General features: G+C 41.6%; 2 protein-coding genes and 1 long non-coding RNA gene across 3 annotated transcripts; 2 read left to right on the top strand and 1 right to left on the bottom strand.

Annotated features, from left to right (window-relative positions):
* Positions 1-356: 356 nt before the first annotated feature.
* Positions 357-5,170, bottom strand: LOC133159689 (kelch-like protein 6). Its single transcript, XM_061286953.1, has 8 exons — positions 4,929-5,170; positions 4,411-4,576; positions 3,523-3,972; positions 3,178-3,415; positions 2,585-2,787; positions 2,262-2,475; positions 1,025-1,998; positions 357-553 (listed from the first exon to the last, which is right to left on the bottom strand). Exons 1-7 carry the CDS (start codon positions 5,168-5,170, stop codon positions 1,694-1,696), a joined length of 1,818 nt encoding a protein of 605 aa, XP_061142937.1. The 3' UTR covers positions 357-553; positions 1,025-1,693.
* LOC133159691 (uncharacterized) lies at positions 3,529-5,218 on the top strand. The gene is made up of 2 exons (XR_009715729.1): positions 3,529-3,671; positions 3,754-5,218. It is a non-coding gene; the product is annotated as an uncharacterized LOC133159691 (long non-coding RNA).
* Positions 5,219-6,385: 1,167 nt separating this feature from the next.
* Positions 6,386-13,362, top strand: LOC133159686 (immunoglobulin superfamily member 2-like). The gene is made up of 9 exons (XM_061286942.1): positions 6,386-6,549; positions 7,404-7,769; positions 7,843-8,262; positions 8,762-9,166; positions 9,594-9,959; positions 10,166-10,540; positions 11,436-11,816; positions 11,886-12,293; positions 13,130-13,362. The coding sequence occupies exons 1-9, from the start codon at positions 6,480-6,482 to the stop codon at positions 13,339-13,341; spliced, it is 3,003 nt and encodes a 1,000-aa protein (XP_061142926.1). The 5' UTR covers positions 6,386-6,479; the 3' UTR covers positions 13,342-13,362.
* Positions 13,363-15,186: the final 1,824 nt, after the last annotated feature.

Below are 15,186 nucleotides of genomic sequence, written 5' to 3'. Positions count from 1 at the left end.
CTGCTGAACAAATACATCCATAGATATCTGTGATTCATTCCGTGTGATTAACCTAACCTGATTAACCTGACATCAAATTAGTGAGCAAAGTTTAAAAGTGAAACCTACCCTTGATTTAACAGGTGATGCCACTGGTAAACAATGACTTGCAAGTGGAATGGAAATGGAATGGAATTGGAATTGGGTTGGGCATGCTTACCGAGCCTTTGGGGGTAAAGGACATTTCTTGAATTCTTCTAAAGGATATTTCCATGATTGTCATCAAGCATTCAAACATGGAATACTTCAGAAAGGCCTTGTGTGAACTGGTAGACCAGGGGTCCCCAAGCTACAGGGGCCAAAACACGGAAACTGGATTTTCAGATTGCCTTTTGAGAAATGTTTTAATGCACATTTTTTTTAAAACGTTTTGTAAATTATTTACTCCTCACCGCATAGGTCACCAACATGATGCTGCTCGTGGGCAGCAGGACATCAGTCCCCAAGTACCTCATGAGTAGCCCGTGGGCATAATCTAAAAAATAGCTCACCACTGAAGGAACATTGTGATTCCCTAGGAATGGTGTGGATTAGGTTGAAAATGAAGTGTTGAATGTTGATATTTACATTTCCTACCATGTTAAATCATTATTGAGAATGAACTCTGCACAACACAACAGAAAGGTTCATGAAGATTCATGAAGGAGGACATTTTAAAGTGCAAATCTTTACGTATTTATTTTTGTAACCGAGCCCAATCTGCACGTCTACGTAATGTGGGTGTGTCCAAACTATGGCCCACCGGCCAATTACGGCCCATGGCCCGCAAAAAAACATTTGCTCGGTTAATACATAAAGATAACAAATTTAAAAATAACCCCTGTCTGCTGGTATGACATCATGTTGCCGCAAATGAGACAAGAACTGTTTCAGTTGTCCAAGTATCAACAAAGCAATCAAAATCTATATCCGATTTAGAAGAACATTTGCAGTTTTACAGTAATAATGTAAAAAAAGGTAAACATTAGGAAACGACAGAACTTACCCAAAGCGAGGACAAGGGAAAGAAGACTAACCAAACTATATAGGTTAACCATGGTGGGTAAAGATTTTGAGCTTTCGAGTTGACATCCAGATCAAGTTTTATCCTTCTTTGCTAGCAAATTTTGGTGAACCTTTCAACCTGCTCCTTGTGGAGTGGCGCTGAATGGTTGAGGCACCTAGAATTTAAATGTAACACTTGTTTTCGCAGACTGGTTGGACCAGTTGCAATTATAGAACATTTCCTGGTTTCTTCTTTGTTTTGTTTTTTTCAGACAGACACGCAAAAACACATCTGCATCTTGGGTATACTTATTGCAACAGGTTACTGGGACCAGAGCAAACAAATTGTCCAGAAACCACAGTCAGATTCAGTTCACCATTTTCCACAGAGCATGTTCACGGACAACAATATAAGTACTTGTTTGGGTAAAATTTGCAAAGGTTTCTTTTCGGCTTCATAATTCATAATCCACAAATGAATATTAATCAGAAGACAACCGTGTTTCGACCAAAACATGTCAGTGAAAAGAAACGTTTTGACTTCAATTGAAGTCCATAGCACAGGTATCGAGATGATGATGTCCGTCCAACAATAGCTGAATCAGAGGAGTTCAGGAGCTCCAAGATTTTGTCTCTCGCTGGGCTAAAGGGGCACCCAATGTCATTCGTTTCAAATTATTTGGTGCTCAGACACAGGTGCCACTCTGTGCACGTGTGTGTAGGACTTCAGCAGTGTGACACTGCCGTGGTGCGACACGCCCACGGGCAAAGCACATTCTTCTGTCAAGACTCCTTCATCCACATTCCAGCACATGACTGTGGAGATGACATGGTTCTTGTTATCGCGGCCTCCTGTGATGAAAAGTTTGTTGTTGCAGGCAGCGATGGCGCAGCTAGCCCTATCGCCTAGACCTGTCACAACAGACCAAGAGTCTGACTGAGGGGTGTAGCAATATATGCTGTGCATGGCGCCACCTGTGGGGACAAAGAGGAGGACAAACCTTCATTGAATGAGCGCATTGCATTTTACGGCCTTTTCTGTAAATTTCAATTTAGGTACAATGTTATTTTGGTTAAAACAACATGACTTTGAAATAATATTTGGGATCATAGTTTGGGGCATATTTAGATTTTAAACCTTTCATAAAGGCAATACCGCAAAAATGTGTACCACAGGGCTCCGTCCCTGTCCCACATGAATTGCAGTGGTCTAATGTAAATATAGGCTCAAAACTTGCCAACTACATAGATGCAATTCTTGAAGCTGACAGCATTGGTGCACTTGGTTTCGATGGGAATGGGCGCCCGCCGCTCCCAAATGTCCGTTCCGGGTTCCCAACGTTGAACCAAATCTGTCGCCAGCTTTCCGTTGGGCCCGCCACCGATCACGTAGATCCACCTGTCGAAGCTCGCAGCAGCAAAGGAGCTCACACCCTCTGCGAGTGGCGCCACCTGCACAGATCGGAAAGCGATATTTTTTTGTCTTTAGATACATGGACCAGGATTGTTTAACTTTACTTCCTTCAGGTCACTATGAGAGTGAAATTGAGTGCCTGCTTACCTGCGTCCAACGGTTGTGGAAAGGGTCGTAGGCCTCCACGGAATCGAGCCTACGCACGCCATCGAACCCGCCTAGTGCGTACACCCTCCCGCCTTGGACGGCCATTTTGTGCCGCCATCGGCCTGTCGTCAGAGGCTCGATTGGAATCCACTTGTCCAGAGCGCCGTTGTATTTCCAAACATCCGTCTGGGTCTCTTTACCTCCTACAGGAGCATTCAAGAAGCATTTTACTTACGTTCCTCACATGCTGTAGTGTGTGTGTGGCAATTTTTGTCCATTCGCCCAGAGTGAAATTTCAAATAGGTGCTGCTTATTGGTTTGAGAATGGGCTTGCTTGCTTTCTATTTTTTCTGGTTTTGTGCAAGTTCTGCCACACCATGTTTTATTTGGACCTTACTCTGCATTGGGAACACGAAAGAACCTTCCCCAAAACGTTTTTTTTTTTTTTTTTAAAGTTGGAAGCTGACTATTTTTTAAAATGTCAAATAAATCTAGAAGACATCTCCTGACAGTTTTGTGGGGGCTGTCCCGTGTCTTGAAAATCAACAGTTTCTGGTGGCAGTGGTTAAAAAACATGCAAACTACCGTCTCACCAGATATATAGAGTTCATTGCGAAAGGTGGTGTAAGCAAACTCCACCCATTTCCTGTTCTGAGCCTCCTCCTCCATGCCTGTTCCCGGTAGCCTAGCAACCTCGAGCCTGCTGCGTCTGAGTGGGTCCAAACATGTGACGGTAGAAATGAAGCGGTCATCTTTGGTGCAGCCTCCAATGATGAGGAACACCTCTGACAGGAAGTGGCGCATGCGCGGTTTGGTTCGTTCAGAAACCACCTAAAGCAAGAAATGTAAAGAACAATTTTGTGATGACATCAATTCCTTTGCAGCCTTGGAAGAAAAAGTCTGCACACCCCTGCTTTTGTCCATATGCTGATACTAACCTCCCTTCCGGAGAGGTGAAACATGCGGGCCTCCTGCAGAAGAGGAAAGCTTTCGCTGCAGCTGCGGATGAGTTCATCACCCTCCACTTTGTCCACAAAGTACGCCGGCTCCAACAAGGGCAGCCGCACAAACGAAAGCAACCCGACTAGTAAGTGGCGTCGCTCGTCCCGCTCGGCTCTCACCCAGCGCATGAGGCCCTCGAAAACACACTCCTCGTACTTCACGTCCAGATCGTCCCTCTGCAGGATGTTCCCAAGTGACTCGGCCGCCACTTCCACAAATTCCTGCTGCTCGACCACCTGGGAGAACTGAGAGGCGACGTAGTCCTGAGCCTTGGTCTTCAGAGTGCGAAGGTCGTAGCGATCCGCCAGGTTGAGGATGCCAATGCAAGTATCCGCTTGCAGGGATCTGCTCAGGTAGCCAACACATGCATCCACCACACGCAAAAACTACGAGAAACAACACAAACAAATACATTACAGCAATTTTAAGAAGGATAAAGAAAAAAAATGCCCTAACTTAACCTGTTTTGTTACACAAGTATGAAACTCGTACTTCCTTTTTTCTATTGCAAACATGATCTTGCGTTACCAGTTGGGAACTAGTAAAAACTGAGTGAGTGATAGATCATAATTACGGCATTGCTTGAAATATATTGTTTTAGACAGAAAGGAAATACATTTTTACAGCTGTAGTATTTTGTAAATCTTGTAATAATATACAAACAATGTTTTCATCAACATATTTCCATTTATTAACTGCCAAGTTATTCATTGTATCGCACTGCTGACCACAACAACTACAATATCGTTATTGCTCACCCTTTGAGGTAGCTTTAATTGACAGGAAAGAGTTTGCATCCAGTGGTGCTTTTAGGTATTGCTCACCTGAAACTGACTGGCTGCTTCCAGTACACTCTGCACATTTGAGTGAGTGAGGACGGCCCGACTGGTGTAAGTATATTGCAGAAGAGTCCGCATTGTCTCGCTGTCCAGTCCTTTCATCTCCACCCTTTCCTCTTGACTCTCTCTCAAACCACTGCAGAACATGGCCCTGAACATAGCAAAATCCGTCAAGTCATTGCCGACTGAGCCTTGCTATGTCCTCAAAGATTTTTGTTTTTTTTCGAGCAGATAAATTGCAGCCTTTCCCATACTCAGAGTTGCAGCAGTTTGCAGTCAAGTCCATCCGTGGAACTGGTCCTAGAATTCTCCTAAAATTCCACCTCGACAGTTTCACTTATATAAATGTGAAGTATGCTAAGCAAGCCAATCAGAAGCAGATCTTAGAGAATTGACCTCGTTTAGTGATCATTTCAATGATTCACCATGAAAACAATGTAAGGGCCTTCAGCTTTTATTTTTATACCCCCCCCACCCCTTTTTTTTTTTCCTTCTTCTTTTACCTGAAGTACTGACTGGCCGCAGCAAGGATGGCTCTGTGGCAAGGGAAGTCACGTCCTTGTACACACACGACCACATCAGTCAGCTCGAGGTTCACTCGCAAGTCCTCCATGCCTCTCTGCAGTGCCGCGGGCAGACCTCCATCTTCCCAGCGGTACTCTGTGCCGCACTCCTTATCTGGGCCCGCGGCCTCCTCGGCGAGAGACAAGGGACACTCTGTCATCCTCTCTAGTGAGTCGCTCATCTTTCCTCTGAAGCTCCTGCACAAAACTTCTCTTCGGGTGTGCACCTGCACTGCTTGAAAAAATGCACAAAATATACCCCTGTGGTTTTCTTGTAAGTGCGCTACTGCTTCTTGCAGCTGCTCTGCAAAGTTCCTATTTCTGTTGTTACCCACTTAGTTATGTAGCAACGTTTGTTTTTAGACACTTCCTCTACTAAGGTTGAGAAAATTCCCCCTTTGTATAACACACGGGGACAAATCATTAGAGACACTATAGAGGACTTTCAAAAAGTATACTACAAAAGCCTGAATTATATATATTAAAATTGTGTGTCACATGCGATTAGTACCAGATTTTATTTTTATTATTCTATAGTCCACATAATTATTTATGTTTCTTTTGTCTTAATAATATAGGCAAATCTATTGTATTAAATGTTTAAATGAATTAATTTAACAATATCTAATGATGAATAAAAGTAAAACAAATACTTGATGCTGTTGTAATATAAAGCATACTATAGAAAAGTAAAATTACAAAAGCAAACTATTCTTTTTATGCAGTAATAAACGTGACAAATAATGTGACAAACAAATACTGTATTTTATTTAATGGTAAAAATGATTAAATGTTGATGAATATGTTACATAACTTTGCTTTTTCTTTTTTTTTTTTTACTTTGTTGATCATAGAATGTTTTCATTATTTAGAGAAAAAATAACATAATTTCCTGCTCCAGTTACAAAGGTTATTGTCACATAATTTTATTATAAAGTACATACATATTGCTTTTGTAACTGTGATTTCTGAATAGCTAGCTTATAAATATCTTCCAGGTGGGTATTTTGTTGGTACTGCGATTGACTTCCTTGCCCACTAAGTGCCACTGTTGTCATTACAAACACCCTGCAAATGATTTATTCATTTATTATTATTATTTATTAAGTATATCGTTGCAGCATTTGCTGAAAATGTCCCATTTCAATTTTTAAGAGTCATTTAATGAGTCTTCACTCCCGATTATGACATTTATTATATATTTTTATGTATGTATTTATGTGTTTTCTGCCTTTAATCACCTCAGCATTGAGGCAATGAAGGAAACCTATGAGAAAAAAAAGAATAACCCATCACGTCCTGCAAAGTGACATTTAGTTATGAGTGACAGTCAGACTTGCGTATTGTTGTGGTCAGTTTGTGGCTTTGTGCAGGATATATCTGAGACTTCCTGTAAGATGCTAACAGGAAGCAGAAGCCACTTAAAATGATGTGGAGACGCATACATGCACAATATGTTATGTATTGACACAGTCAACAAGCTGATTCAGGATGTTGCACTTGCTTTTCTACTTATGGACTCCTTGTTTGCTCCTGTGTATGGCAACACTTTTGCACCACGGTATGTACTTCATTTCATCACTGAAGTTGAAAAAGACTGTAGTGAGGAATCGTGTTGATAACTCTGAAGATTATTTAAAGTGTGAGTATATAAATAAATTAATAATAATAAATATAATTATTTTTATTTTTTAAACAAAACATTTATATAAAACTCTTATATACATATTACTGAAACAATTCAGATTTTTTTTAAACTTAATTTAAAAAAAAAATCAATTCTTCATCAATTATTTTTTCAAAGGGCTCAAAAACTGAATTTCTGCTAACTGAATGTTCATCAAAAAACTTTTATTAACTACAGGATTTGATTAATCATAATGAGATATGATTTATATTTTCTATGCCCTATTTATCTTTTACACGAGTATTTTGTCAAAATAAATGTAGTTTTCTGATAATTGTTATTATTATTATTATTATTACTTGTATTCATTACTTGTCTAGATATCTAGATATAGATATCTAGAGATAGATAGATAGATAGATAGATAGATAGATAGATAGATAGATAGATAGATAGATAGATAGATAGATAGATAGATAGATAGATAGATAGATAGATAGATAGATAGATAGATAGATAGATAGATAGATAGATAGATAGATAGATAGATAGATAGATAGATAGATAGATAGATAGATAGATAGATAGATAGATAGATAGATAGATAGATAGATAGATAGATAGATAGATAGATAGATAGATAGATAGATAGATAGATAGATAGATAGATAGATAGATAGATAGATAGATAGATAGATAGATAGATAGATAGATAGATAGATAGATAGATAGATAGATAGATAGATAGATAGATTTAAATTTCACTTTCTTTTCTGTGTTCCACTCAGGAAATGCCAGAGTGCTGACTGAGATCCAGGCAGGACCTCTGTACCGTGTGGCAGGTTCTCTGCTCTCCATATCCTGCAACACGAGCGGCTTCACCAATGTCAACTCCAGGAAGGAATTTGAATTCCGCATCACCAAGCCTGCGAATACAATGGTCCTGAACATTATTAGCACTGAAAACCCAAGCTTTAGTTACAGTATATATAGCCAGAGAGGCGACAACATCACTTTGACACGTGTATCATCCAACTCTGTCCTCTTTGAGATAAAAAGTCTTCAGAAAGACGATGAAGGGGAGTACGACTGCGCGGTGATCAACCCAGAATATACTTATGATGGAATCTACAGCGTACAAACCATTGTTAAAGGTAATCAGTCACCATCCATCTAATACTGTCATTGTTAGAATGATGAGGCTTCAATCATTTCTTGTGTCCGCAGTGATTGATGACTCCCTGAGCGTTTTGTCTGCCACCTCCAACTCGCTGAGCTATAACCAGGATGAAACGCTCACTTTAACATGCCAAGCTTCCAGCAACACCATCCAGCATACCCATCTATCTGTAGCCTGGTATCTCCGCAAGGACAGTGCCGATGACGATGCAAAGCTCATTGTCTCCCTGGACAGAGACTTCACATTAAGGTCTGGCCCAGAATTTCAACAGCGCTACAAAGCCGGCTTCATAAGACTGGACAAAGTCGGAGAGGCCACCTACAGGCTGACGATCGACCATTTGGAGCCATCGGATTCGGGCCGAATCTACTGCGAAGCTCAAGAGTGGATCGAGGATCCAGACCGGTCCTGGTACTCGCTTACGCAGAAGACTGCAGAGGAGACTACACTAGCCGTCAAAGGCAGAGGTACCGAAACATCCGTCCTTTTATTTTCCATAGCACTTTGTATCTCGTGTTGCAGCTGAGCTGAAATCAATCCCAGCTGTTTTTGAGCAAGCACTCGCCAACACCGCCAACAATCATTCACAAATGTACAATTGACGATATCGTATAAAGGCTTCAATTAACCGAGCATGTCTATTCAGCAGATACGACATCAATCGTTATAAAATTTCATTACTTGACTAGTCCATATTTATTTGAGAGTATCAGAAACAAGTTAAAGCTACATGACATAAAAATCGTACACTGGCGTTTAGAACACGTTGCTTTATGTAAATGCTGAATAGAAATGGATCTGGGACGGATCTGTGAGGAACACCTTTAAGTGGGGTATAGGTGACACCATCTGTTCGACATGCTGTATGAGTTGACATCTATATTCTTGCTCTTCTTCTACATTGGCTTGACAGGATGTGTGGTGTTGTTCATGTCGCTATGTTCATTTTCATTTTCTTTTCTGCAGAAACAGAGCCGGTAACAGACAAGGTCTCTGTGGTGGTGAGACTGTCAGCTCAGCAGACATCTCTGCAGGAGGGACAGGAGCTGCTGCTAACATGCAGTGTTGACACAGAGAAAGTGGAGAGGTTTTTCTCTGTAGCTTGGCTGCGGGCAGGTGTCGAGCTGGCCCGAATAGGCCCTACGGGCGTTCTATCTGTGAACACTGAGTACGGTCTGCGAGAGAAGCAAGGAGAACTCAGGGCCAGCAGGATCGGGGACAGAGATTACCGTCTTGTTTTACAGCCTGTCCGCACTGAAGACCAGGGAGGGTACATGTGCAGAGTGTGGCCCCAAGAAAGACAACATGGCGGCTTTGTGCAAGGCAAAGCCCAAGACTCCAACTCCCTTCTTGTTAGCATCTCGGCTTCAGGTGATGTTTTTATTTCCAGAATAAATGCTGGGCCCATGCTGTTTCTGTGGCTGGTTTCAGAAGGTTTATCACCAATGATAAAACTTTTGCCACAAATATCCTGGACATCAAGACATCCAATTTGAATATCTTGAATAAGAGTGTGGCATCCAATCAAAAAATTCTCAAAATGGAACTACCGTATTTTCCGTACTATAAGGCGCACCGGATTATAAGGCGCACCTTCAATGAATGGCCCATTTTAAAACTTTGTCCACATATAAGATATATACATTTGGCCCGTGGGCCGGACTTTGGACACGCCTGCTGTAGCGGCTCAATATTGGTCCATAAAAAAGGCACACCAGATTATAAGGCGCACTGTCGGCTTTTTGAGAAAATTTGAGGTACAGTGGATTCACACCGTATAAATGTCTTCACATTGCAGCCAGTGGACTCTCGGTCGAAATGCAAAACACCGTGAATGTCAAGGAAGGCGACACAGTGACCCTGACTTGCAAAGTACACGGCTTCAAGGACCAGCTCTCTGTCACTTGGCAGCGCAAAGTAGCGACGATGTCCACGTTGGCCAACATTATCGGTTTGAGTCAGGAGGGTGTCGCGGAGACGCCTGCTGTCGAGCTCTCGAATCTAATCAGAGTTAAGCGACCTGCGGTGGACATCTTTGTCTTGGAGCTGGATGAAATCACGCCTGACGATTCGGGTGTGTACCACTGTGTGGTTTCTGAATGGAACAGACACAGCAGGACCAACAGCCAATCAGCGAGGACCATGTTGACGGTGACCCCCATGGGTAAGTACACACGCAAGTCCAGGACAACCTGTACAATATGCTTGGTTAATTTATGAATGTCAACTGCTTGTCGTATTGGCACCCCGCTGGCATGATACATCATCAAGATGGTCGGTGCAGTCTTGGTTTACACCAAGGTTTTCATAGACTGCAGATCATGAAGCCTGTCTCTTCATTCTTACCAACGTCGACATTTTGTGTTCCAGATTCTTTTATGCGGGTGATTCTGATCAGCCGCAATAGCGTTGCGACTGTTGGAGACAACGTGGAATTGATGTGCCGTGTCAAAGGGCCACCACGTCTCACCACGACGCTCTCTTGGAGCGTGCATCGGAACACCTCAACCTTAGATAACATCCTGAGCGTATACTACGACGGTACCATTAGCTGGTCTGGGGAGCAGCAACGCTACCACCTTCGGGTTGACAACAAACCCAGTGAGAGGATTTACTACCTTCTCATCAATGGTGCCAGCCACAGGGAGGCGGGGAGCTACCAGTGTCAAGTGTCCGTTTTCCAGAAGAACGTGTTCAAGAAGCTGCCACCATCCAACCTGCTCATGGTCATGGTGCGGAACCCAGGTAAGTAAACTCTCTTAAGTGAATTCATGTCGATATGACTAAGGCAGATCGATTAAAAAGACCACGTGAATAGCTCAAATGATGATTTTCGATTTTGTTGAATGAGTGAAATGTCAGTCGGGAAGAAAATACTAATTACCATGCCGACGTTCGATTCAAAGTAGACCTGGTGGAAACTCAGATATAGTTAACGCAATCATTGAGGGAATGTCTGAATAATTGACTTTTCTATTGCTCAGATTAACGGCATACACATGCTCTTTTTGACAGCGAAAAGCAGAGCACACTATCATCTACTAGCAGGCTAGCCATTATCTTATGATGAATTACTCAAGGACAATCCAACCAACCATTTTATGCACAGCCGGGAGAAAATGTCTTCCACAAATTATAGGACTTTATATTGTCCTAATCATTTTGAAGGCTTAATTGATTAATATAGTATTTCTGAATGTGCAGCTTTGGTAAAAATGGGGGAAAAAAAAGAAGCAACTGAACACGACGAGGACTGTGATTACTGGTATTTCCGAGCAGTGCAAATTCCCACAATGCTTAAGCATGCGGTGAGCCCAGAATGAGGATAAGTTGTGCAAACATGACCTGGCTGTCGTATCTGCAAGGAGGAAGAGCGAAGGGACTTTTTTTTTTCTGGCTGGGACTCATGCGACGGGTTTCGCCTAGCCCACAACGATGCTGTCCTGATCAACATGTTTAATATGAAAACTGATGAATGAGCTCAGCTATATATGAATTATTTTAAAGCATTCTTTACTCTTGTGATTTTTCAAATTACATTACTGCCCTTAAAGAGTATCAATGATGTCAATTTGACAATGGTGATGAAAAAAAAATCCATTTTGGACAAAACCTCTTCGTTCTCTCCCCTTTCTCGTAGCGAGTGACCTCATTCTAACGCCCACCCCTACTTTAACAAGAAATATCAACAGTGACATCACCATCAAATGCTTAGTCACTTCATCTCGCTCTGGATCTTCCCGCTACGCCGTCACCTGGATTCTACAGCAACAGACCCAAAGTGTGACCGTTTTGAGCTTGGATCGAAACTCCCAAGTAACATCGACCGTGGACCAAAAACAGCGAATCAGTGGCCAGCAGACCAACGGTCCTAGTTTTGAGCTGTCCATTCGGGATTCTCGTACTTCAGACCAAGGTGTTTATGTGTGTGAGGTGATAGAGTGGCTGCAAGATCCTCGTGGTGAATGGTACCATCTCCCCCCAGTCTCTGGAACCGTTCAGCTGACACTCATTGAGCCTGGTGAGATCTTTTGTTTCATGCACCCACATTATTTTGTTCCGGATTAACGAGGGTTCCTCCTTCTTCCAGCCAATGATCTTCTTTTGGATCACAAAGAGCAGCAGGTTCTTGTGAAAGAAGGAGACAGAGTCCATCTCAAATGTGAGCTGTTATCAGGTGCATCCAGTGATTCCTGTTTCTACAAAGTCACTTGGTTCTACACCAGACTCGGATCTTCTGCGGTATCGCTTTTGGAGCTCGATCATACGGGCCTAATGAGATATCCGGAAAGAACGGGACTTCACGGCCTGCAACAAAGGCTTCGTCTTTCCAGACCCAAACGGAGCAGCTTCGATCTTGAAATTCAAAACATCCACGAAGGGGATAGTGGGACCTACCGTTGTCAGGTGGAGCAGTTCCAACTCGGGCATGAAGGCCAATGGGAGCAGAAGGCTTCGGTTGACGGTGGTCCCATCATATTGTCTGTGGACATTGCAGGTATGATCTTAATACCGTATTTTCCGGACTATAAGGCGCACCAGACTATAAGGCGCACCTTCAATGAATGGCCCATTTTAAAACTTTGTCCTTACATAAGGCGCACCGGACTATAAGGCGCACCATTAACGCATCATGTCAGATTTTTAATCCAAATCAAATCGGTCTCCATCTTATCTTTTTTATTTCAACTTCAGACGCAACAAATTACTTTATAATCACAAAATAATGATCCATAGTTTTTTTTATTCATGATTCATAGTCTTCAGCGGGCCACTTATCCCAGCAGATTTACCATGAATCTCCATTTAGTTTAACCGTCTTTCATCATTCCTGCTACCTTTTGACAGAAAACAACCTGTCCATCATGAAGGAAGAGTTGGCCTTAAACGTGAGCACATCGCAGGATTTTACCATTCATTGTTACATCACCAAACAATCCAGCTTGGAATCCAGGTTCCAGGTCACCTGGTTTTGGCAGGAGAAGAGAGAGACCAAACGTCACGCTGTATTCACATCGTATAGAAATTCGACTTTAAAAGACTTTTGGTTCAAGAGGCGAGAGCAACTGAGATTCGGTCACGCTTTGCCCAACCAATTCAGCCTCACCGTGTTGAAGCCCACTCTTTCGGATCGTGGTCTTTATTACTGTGAGGTGGAAGAGTGGCTTCCTTCTCTCTCCCACGGCTGGAGGAGAGCTGGAGTAGAGCGTTCCGGTTATTCCAATGTCGGCGTCTATTTGCAAGTTAACTTCACTTGATATCATGAGTCATAATTGTGAGAAACAAAAAAATCTGGGAATACAAGGGAGTCATGTGACTTTACTGTCCCTGCAGGAGAACATGAAGCTGGCTCAGGATGTCCTTCACGCATGTGGATCGGCCTTCTTGTAGCAATTGTACTCTGCTCACTGTTGGTCATATTTGTGCTGGTGCTCAAGATGCGTCGGGCCAAGACCTGCGGAAAGAAACCAGATCAGTCTTTGTGGGTGGAGCAGCACCAACTGAAGACAAAACCCTATGTAGATGATTGTAAAGAGATGGAATAAATACTATAATGGCAATAGTCATATTTGTATAGCACATTGAATGCATAATGGATAGAAAGTTTTTTTGGGAATGGAATAGTTTTATTTTTTTAGTCTACAAAATGTAAAGAAATGGGCCCAATACAAACGTGACCAAATCTATACAGTATTTTTTTTAAAGGAATCTACTCAAATAAGCAGTAATAATGCAATAATATTTGTGCCAAATGACAGAATATCACATTCTCTTGTCGAAACCTTCCAAAAAATCTGATGCATATTTATGTGCGACTCCTTGCTCATCTGTTGGGTGCGGAGAAGCGTCTGCGATCCAAATGAAATATTGCTCTCAATGAAGGATGTGCCAACTTGACTAGGATGGAGTGACGTGCATCTGTCGCGTGCGCGAGTGCAAAACATTTGGTCAGACGGCGTTTCGACACATGACCCGAAATGCGGTTAACAACACACACCGGAAAAGGAGAACTGCCGGTTTGTTTGTTTTTTGCATTTCAACTCTAAAAACCAAAGTTGCAATTTGAGATTTATGTGCGTGAGAGCGTACGAGTGCTTTCCTAGTAAAATGTATTTCTCTGTTACGGCTGTCCGCAACAGTCGACATCAGAAATGAAACAAGAAGTGTGAGATTAAATGCCCGCCTGAAGGATTTCCACTCGGGTAAACAATCTTAGCCCACTTTTATTTGACATCCTCAAACTGTCGAATGACTCGGCAGGTTATTTTCTTCAAACGAGGCACAGGGAAGTTTTTGGACTTTGCCTGCATCTGTTACTTTCAATTTTTATTAGCTTTGCAGGCAATGTGGAAAGCCACATATTCTTAATTGCCATCTATCATTTACAGAAAACTATCAAAATGACACTGAATTCAACGTGGTATTTAAAAAAAAAAAAAACTGCAACAAATTTTTACATCTTGATGAACTGTGTTTAAAACAGAACACTGTGAACACAAATGTGGCAAAAAATAAAATAGAATTCACAATATGACAAAATAACTTTTTTTTTTTTTTAAAAATGCAAAAATGTCCCCCTCAAAAGCATAAAGTATATTTTCTACTATAATGCTATTTCATAAAGGACATGCTCATTTAGTTCCATCATAGCAGATGTTCACATTTGATGGAATTGGATGAGTTTAAGAAAAATATAGTGATCTTAGTTTTTCCTTGCATCGGCTTTATCAAAGTTTAATGCCCCATCTGTGTGTGAGACTAGAATAGAAGCTATTTATTTCGTTTGAGGAAACGGGCCAAGCCTTGAAATGACTTTCATACAGAGAACAGCTCTTCTGTGATGACTCTGTATGATTCACCTCAAGGTACACACACAAAAATGAAGGGGAAAAAAATCCTCATCTTTTGGAATATATCTTGGAATATGGAGTCTGCCAGTCCAGTGTGAATCATCTCAGATTTTCGAGTGGCTTCTTCACACTCAGACTCATTTCGAAGTTGACCAGAGGAAGTTGCCATGGCGATGCCTATCACTTTTCAGAGGCTAAATGAATGTGTGTGGCTTTTCACCAATAATCACCTGACAGTTGAATAATACATAAAATAATACTGTATGTGTGATAATAATAATAATAATAATATTCTTCTGTATATAATGTTTGATAGCTGTGCAGACAAAAAGCATGAACTTCACTTGTAGCACTCGTGGAGCCAAAATAAAAATAATTTGGGTGCAAAATATTGCATTTGACTTGTAAAATACAGTTTTATGCAGCAAATTATCACAATGAGGTAAAATATATGTTTTGGGCGCTATGATGGGTATTTATGTTTTCAAATATATTATCTTTTAATGGTTATCTTCGTACAATGTAAGCTACAAAGTGGTT

The sequence above is a fragment of the Syngnathus typhle genome, linkage group LG9, assembly GCF_033458585.1.
Source record: "Syngnathus typhle isolate RoL2023-S1 ecotype Sweden linkage group LG9, RoL_Styp_1.0, whole genome shotgun sequence".
Taxonomy (NCBI): domain Eukaryota; kingdom Metazoa; phylum Chordata; class Actinopteri; order Syngnathiformes; family Syngnathidae; genus Syngnathus; species Syngnathus typhle.
The sequence above is the reverse complement of the archived record's forward strand: the minus strand, read 5'-3'. Positions and strand labels throughout refer to the sequence as shown.

What these genes read in the sequence shown, in the direction of transcription:
- LOC133159689 (XM_061286953.1), bottom strand. Translation starts at nt 5,170, where the DNA reads ATGAGCGACTCACTAGAGAGGATGACAGAGTGTCCCTTGTCTCTCGCC. An exon ending in GCGGCCAGTCAGTACTTCAG is followed by an intron (nt 4,577 to 4,928) that starts GTAAAAGAAGAA and finishes TGCTATGTTCAG; the next exon opens with GGCCATGTTCTGCAGTGGTT. An exon ending in CAATGAACTCTATATATCTG is followed by an intron (nt 2,788 to 3,177) that starts GTGAGACGGTAG and finishes ATGCTCCTGTAG; the next exon opens with GAGGTAAAGAGACCCAGACG.
- LOC133159686 (XM_061286942.1), top strand. Translation starts at nt 6,480, where the DNA reads ATGTTGCACTTGCTTTTCTACTTATGGACTCCTTGTTTGCTCCTGTGT. An exon ending in GTTGACGGTGACCCCCATGG is followed by an intron (nt 9,960 to 10,165) that starts GTAAGTACACAC and finishes TTTGTGTTCCAG; the next exon opens with ATTCTTTTATGCGGGTGATT. An exon ending in GCTGACACTCATTGAGCCTG is followed by an intron (nt 11,817 to 11,885) that starts GTGAGATCTTTT and finishes TCCTTCTTCCAG; the next exon opens with CCAATGATCTTCTTTTGGAT.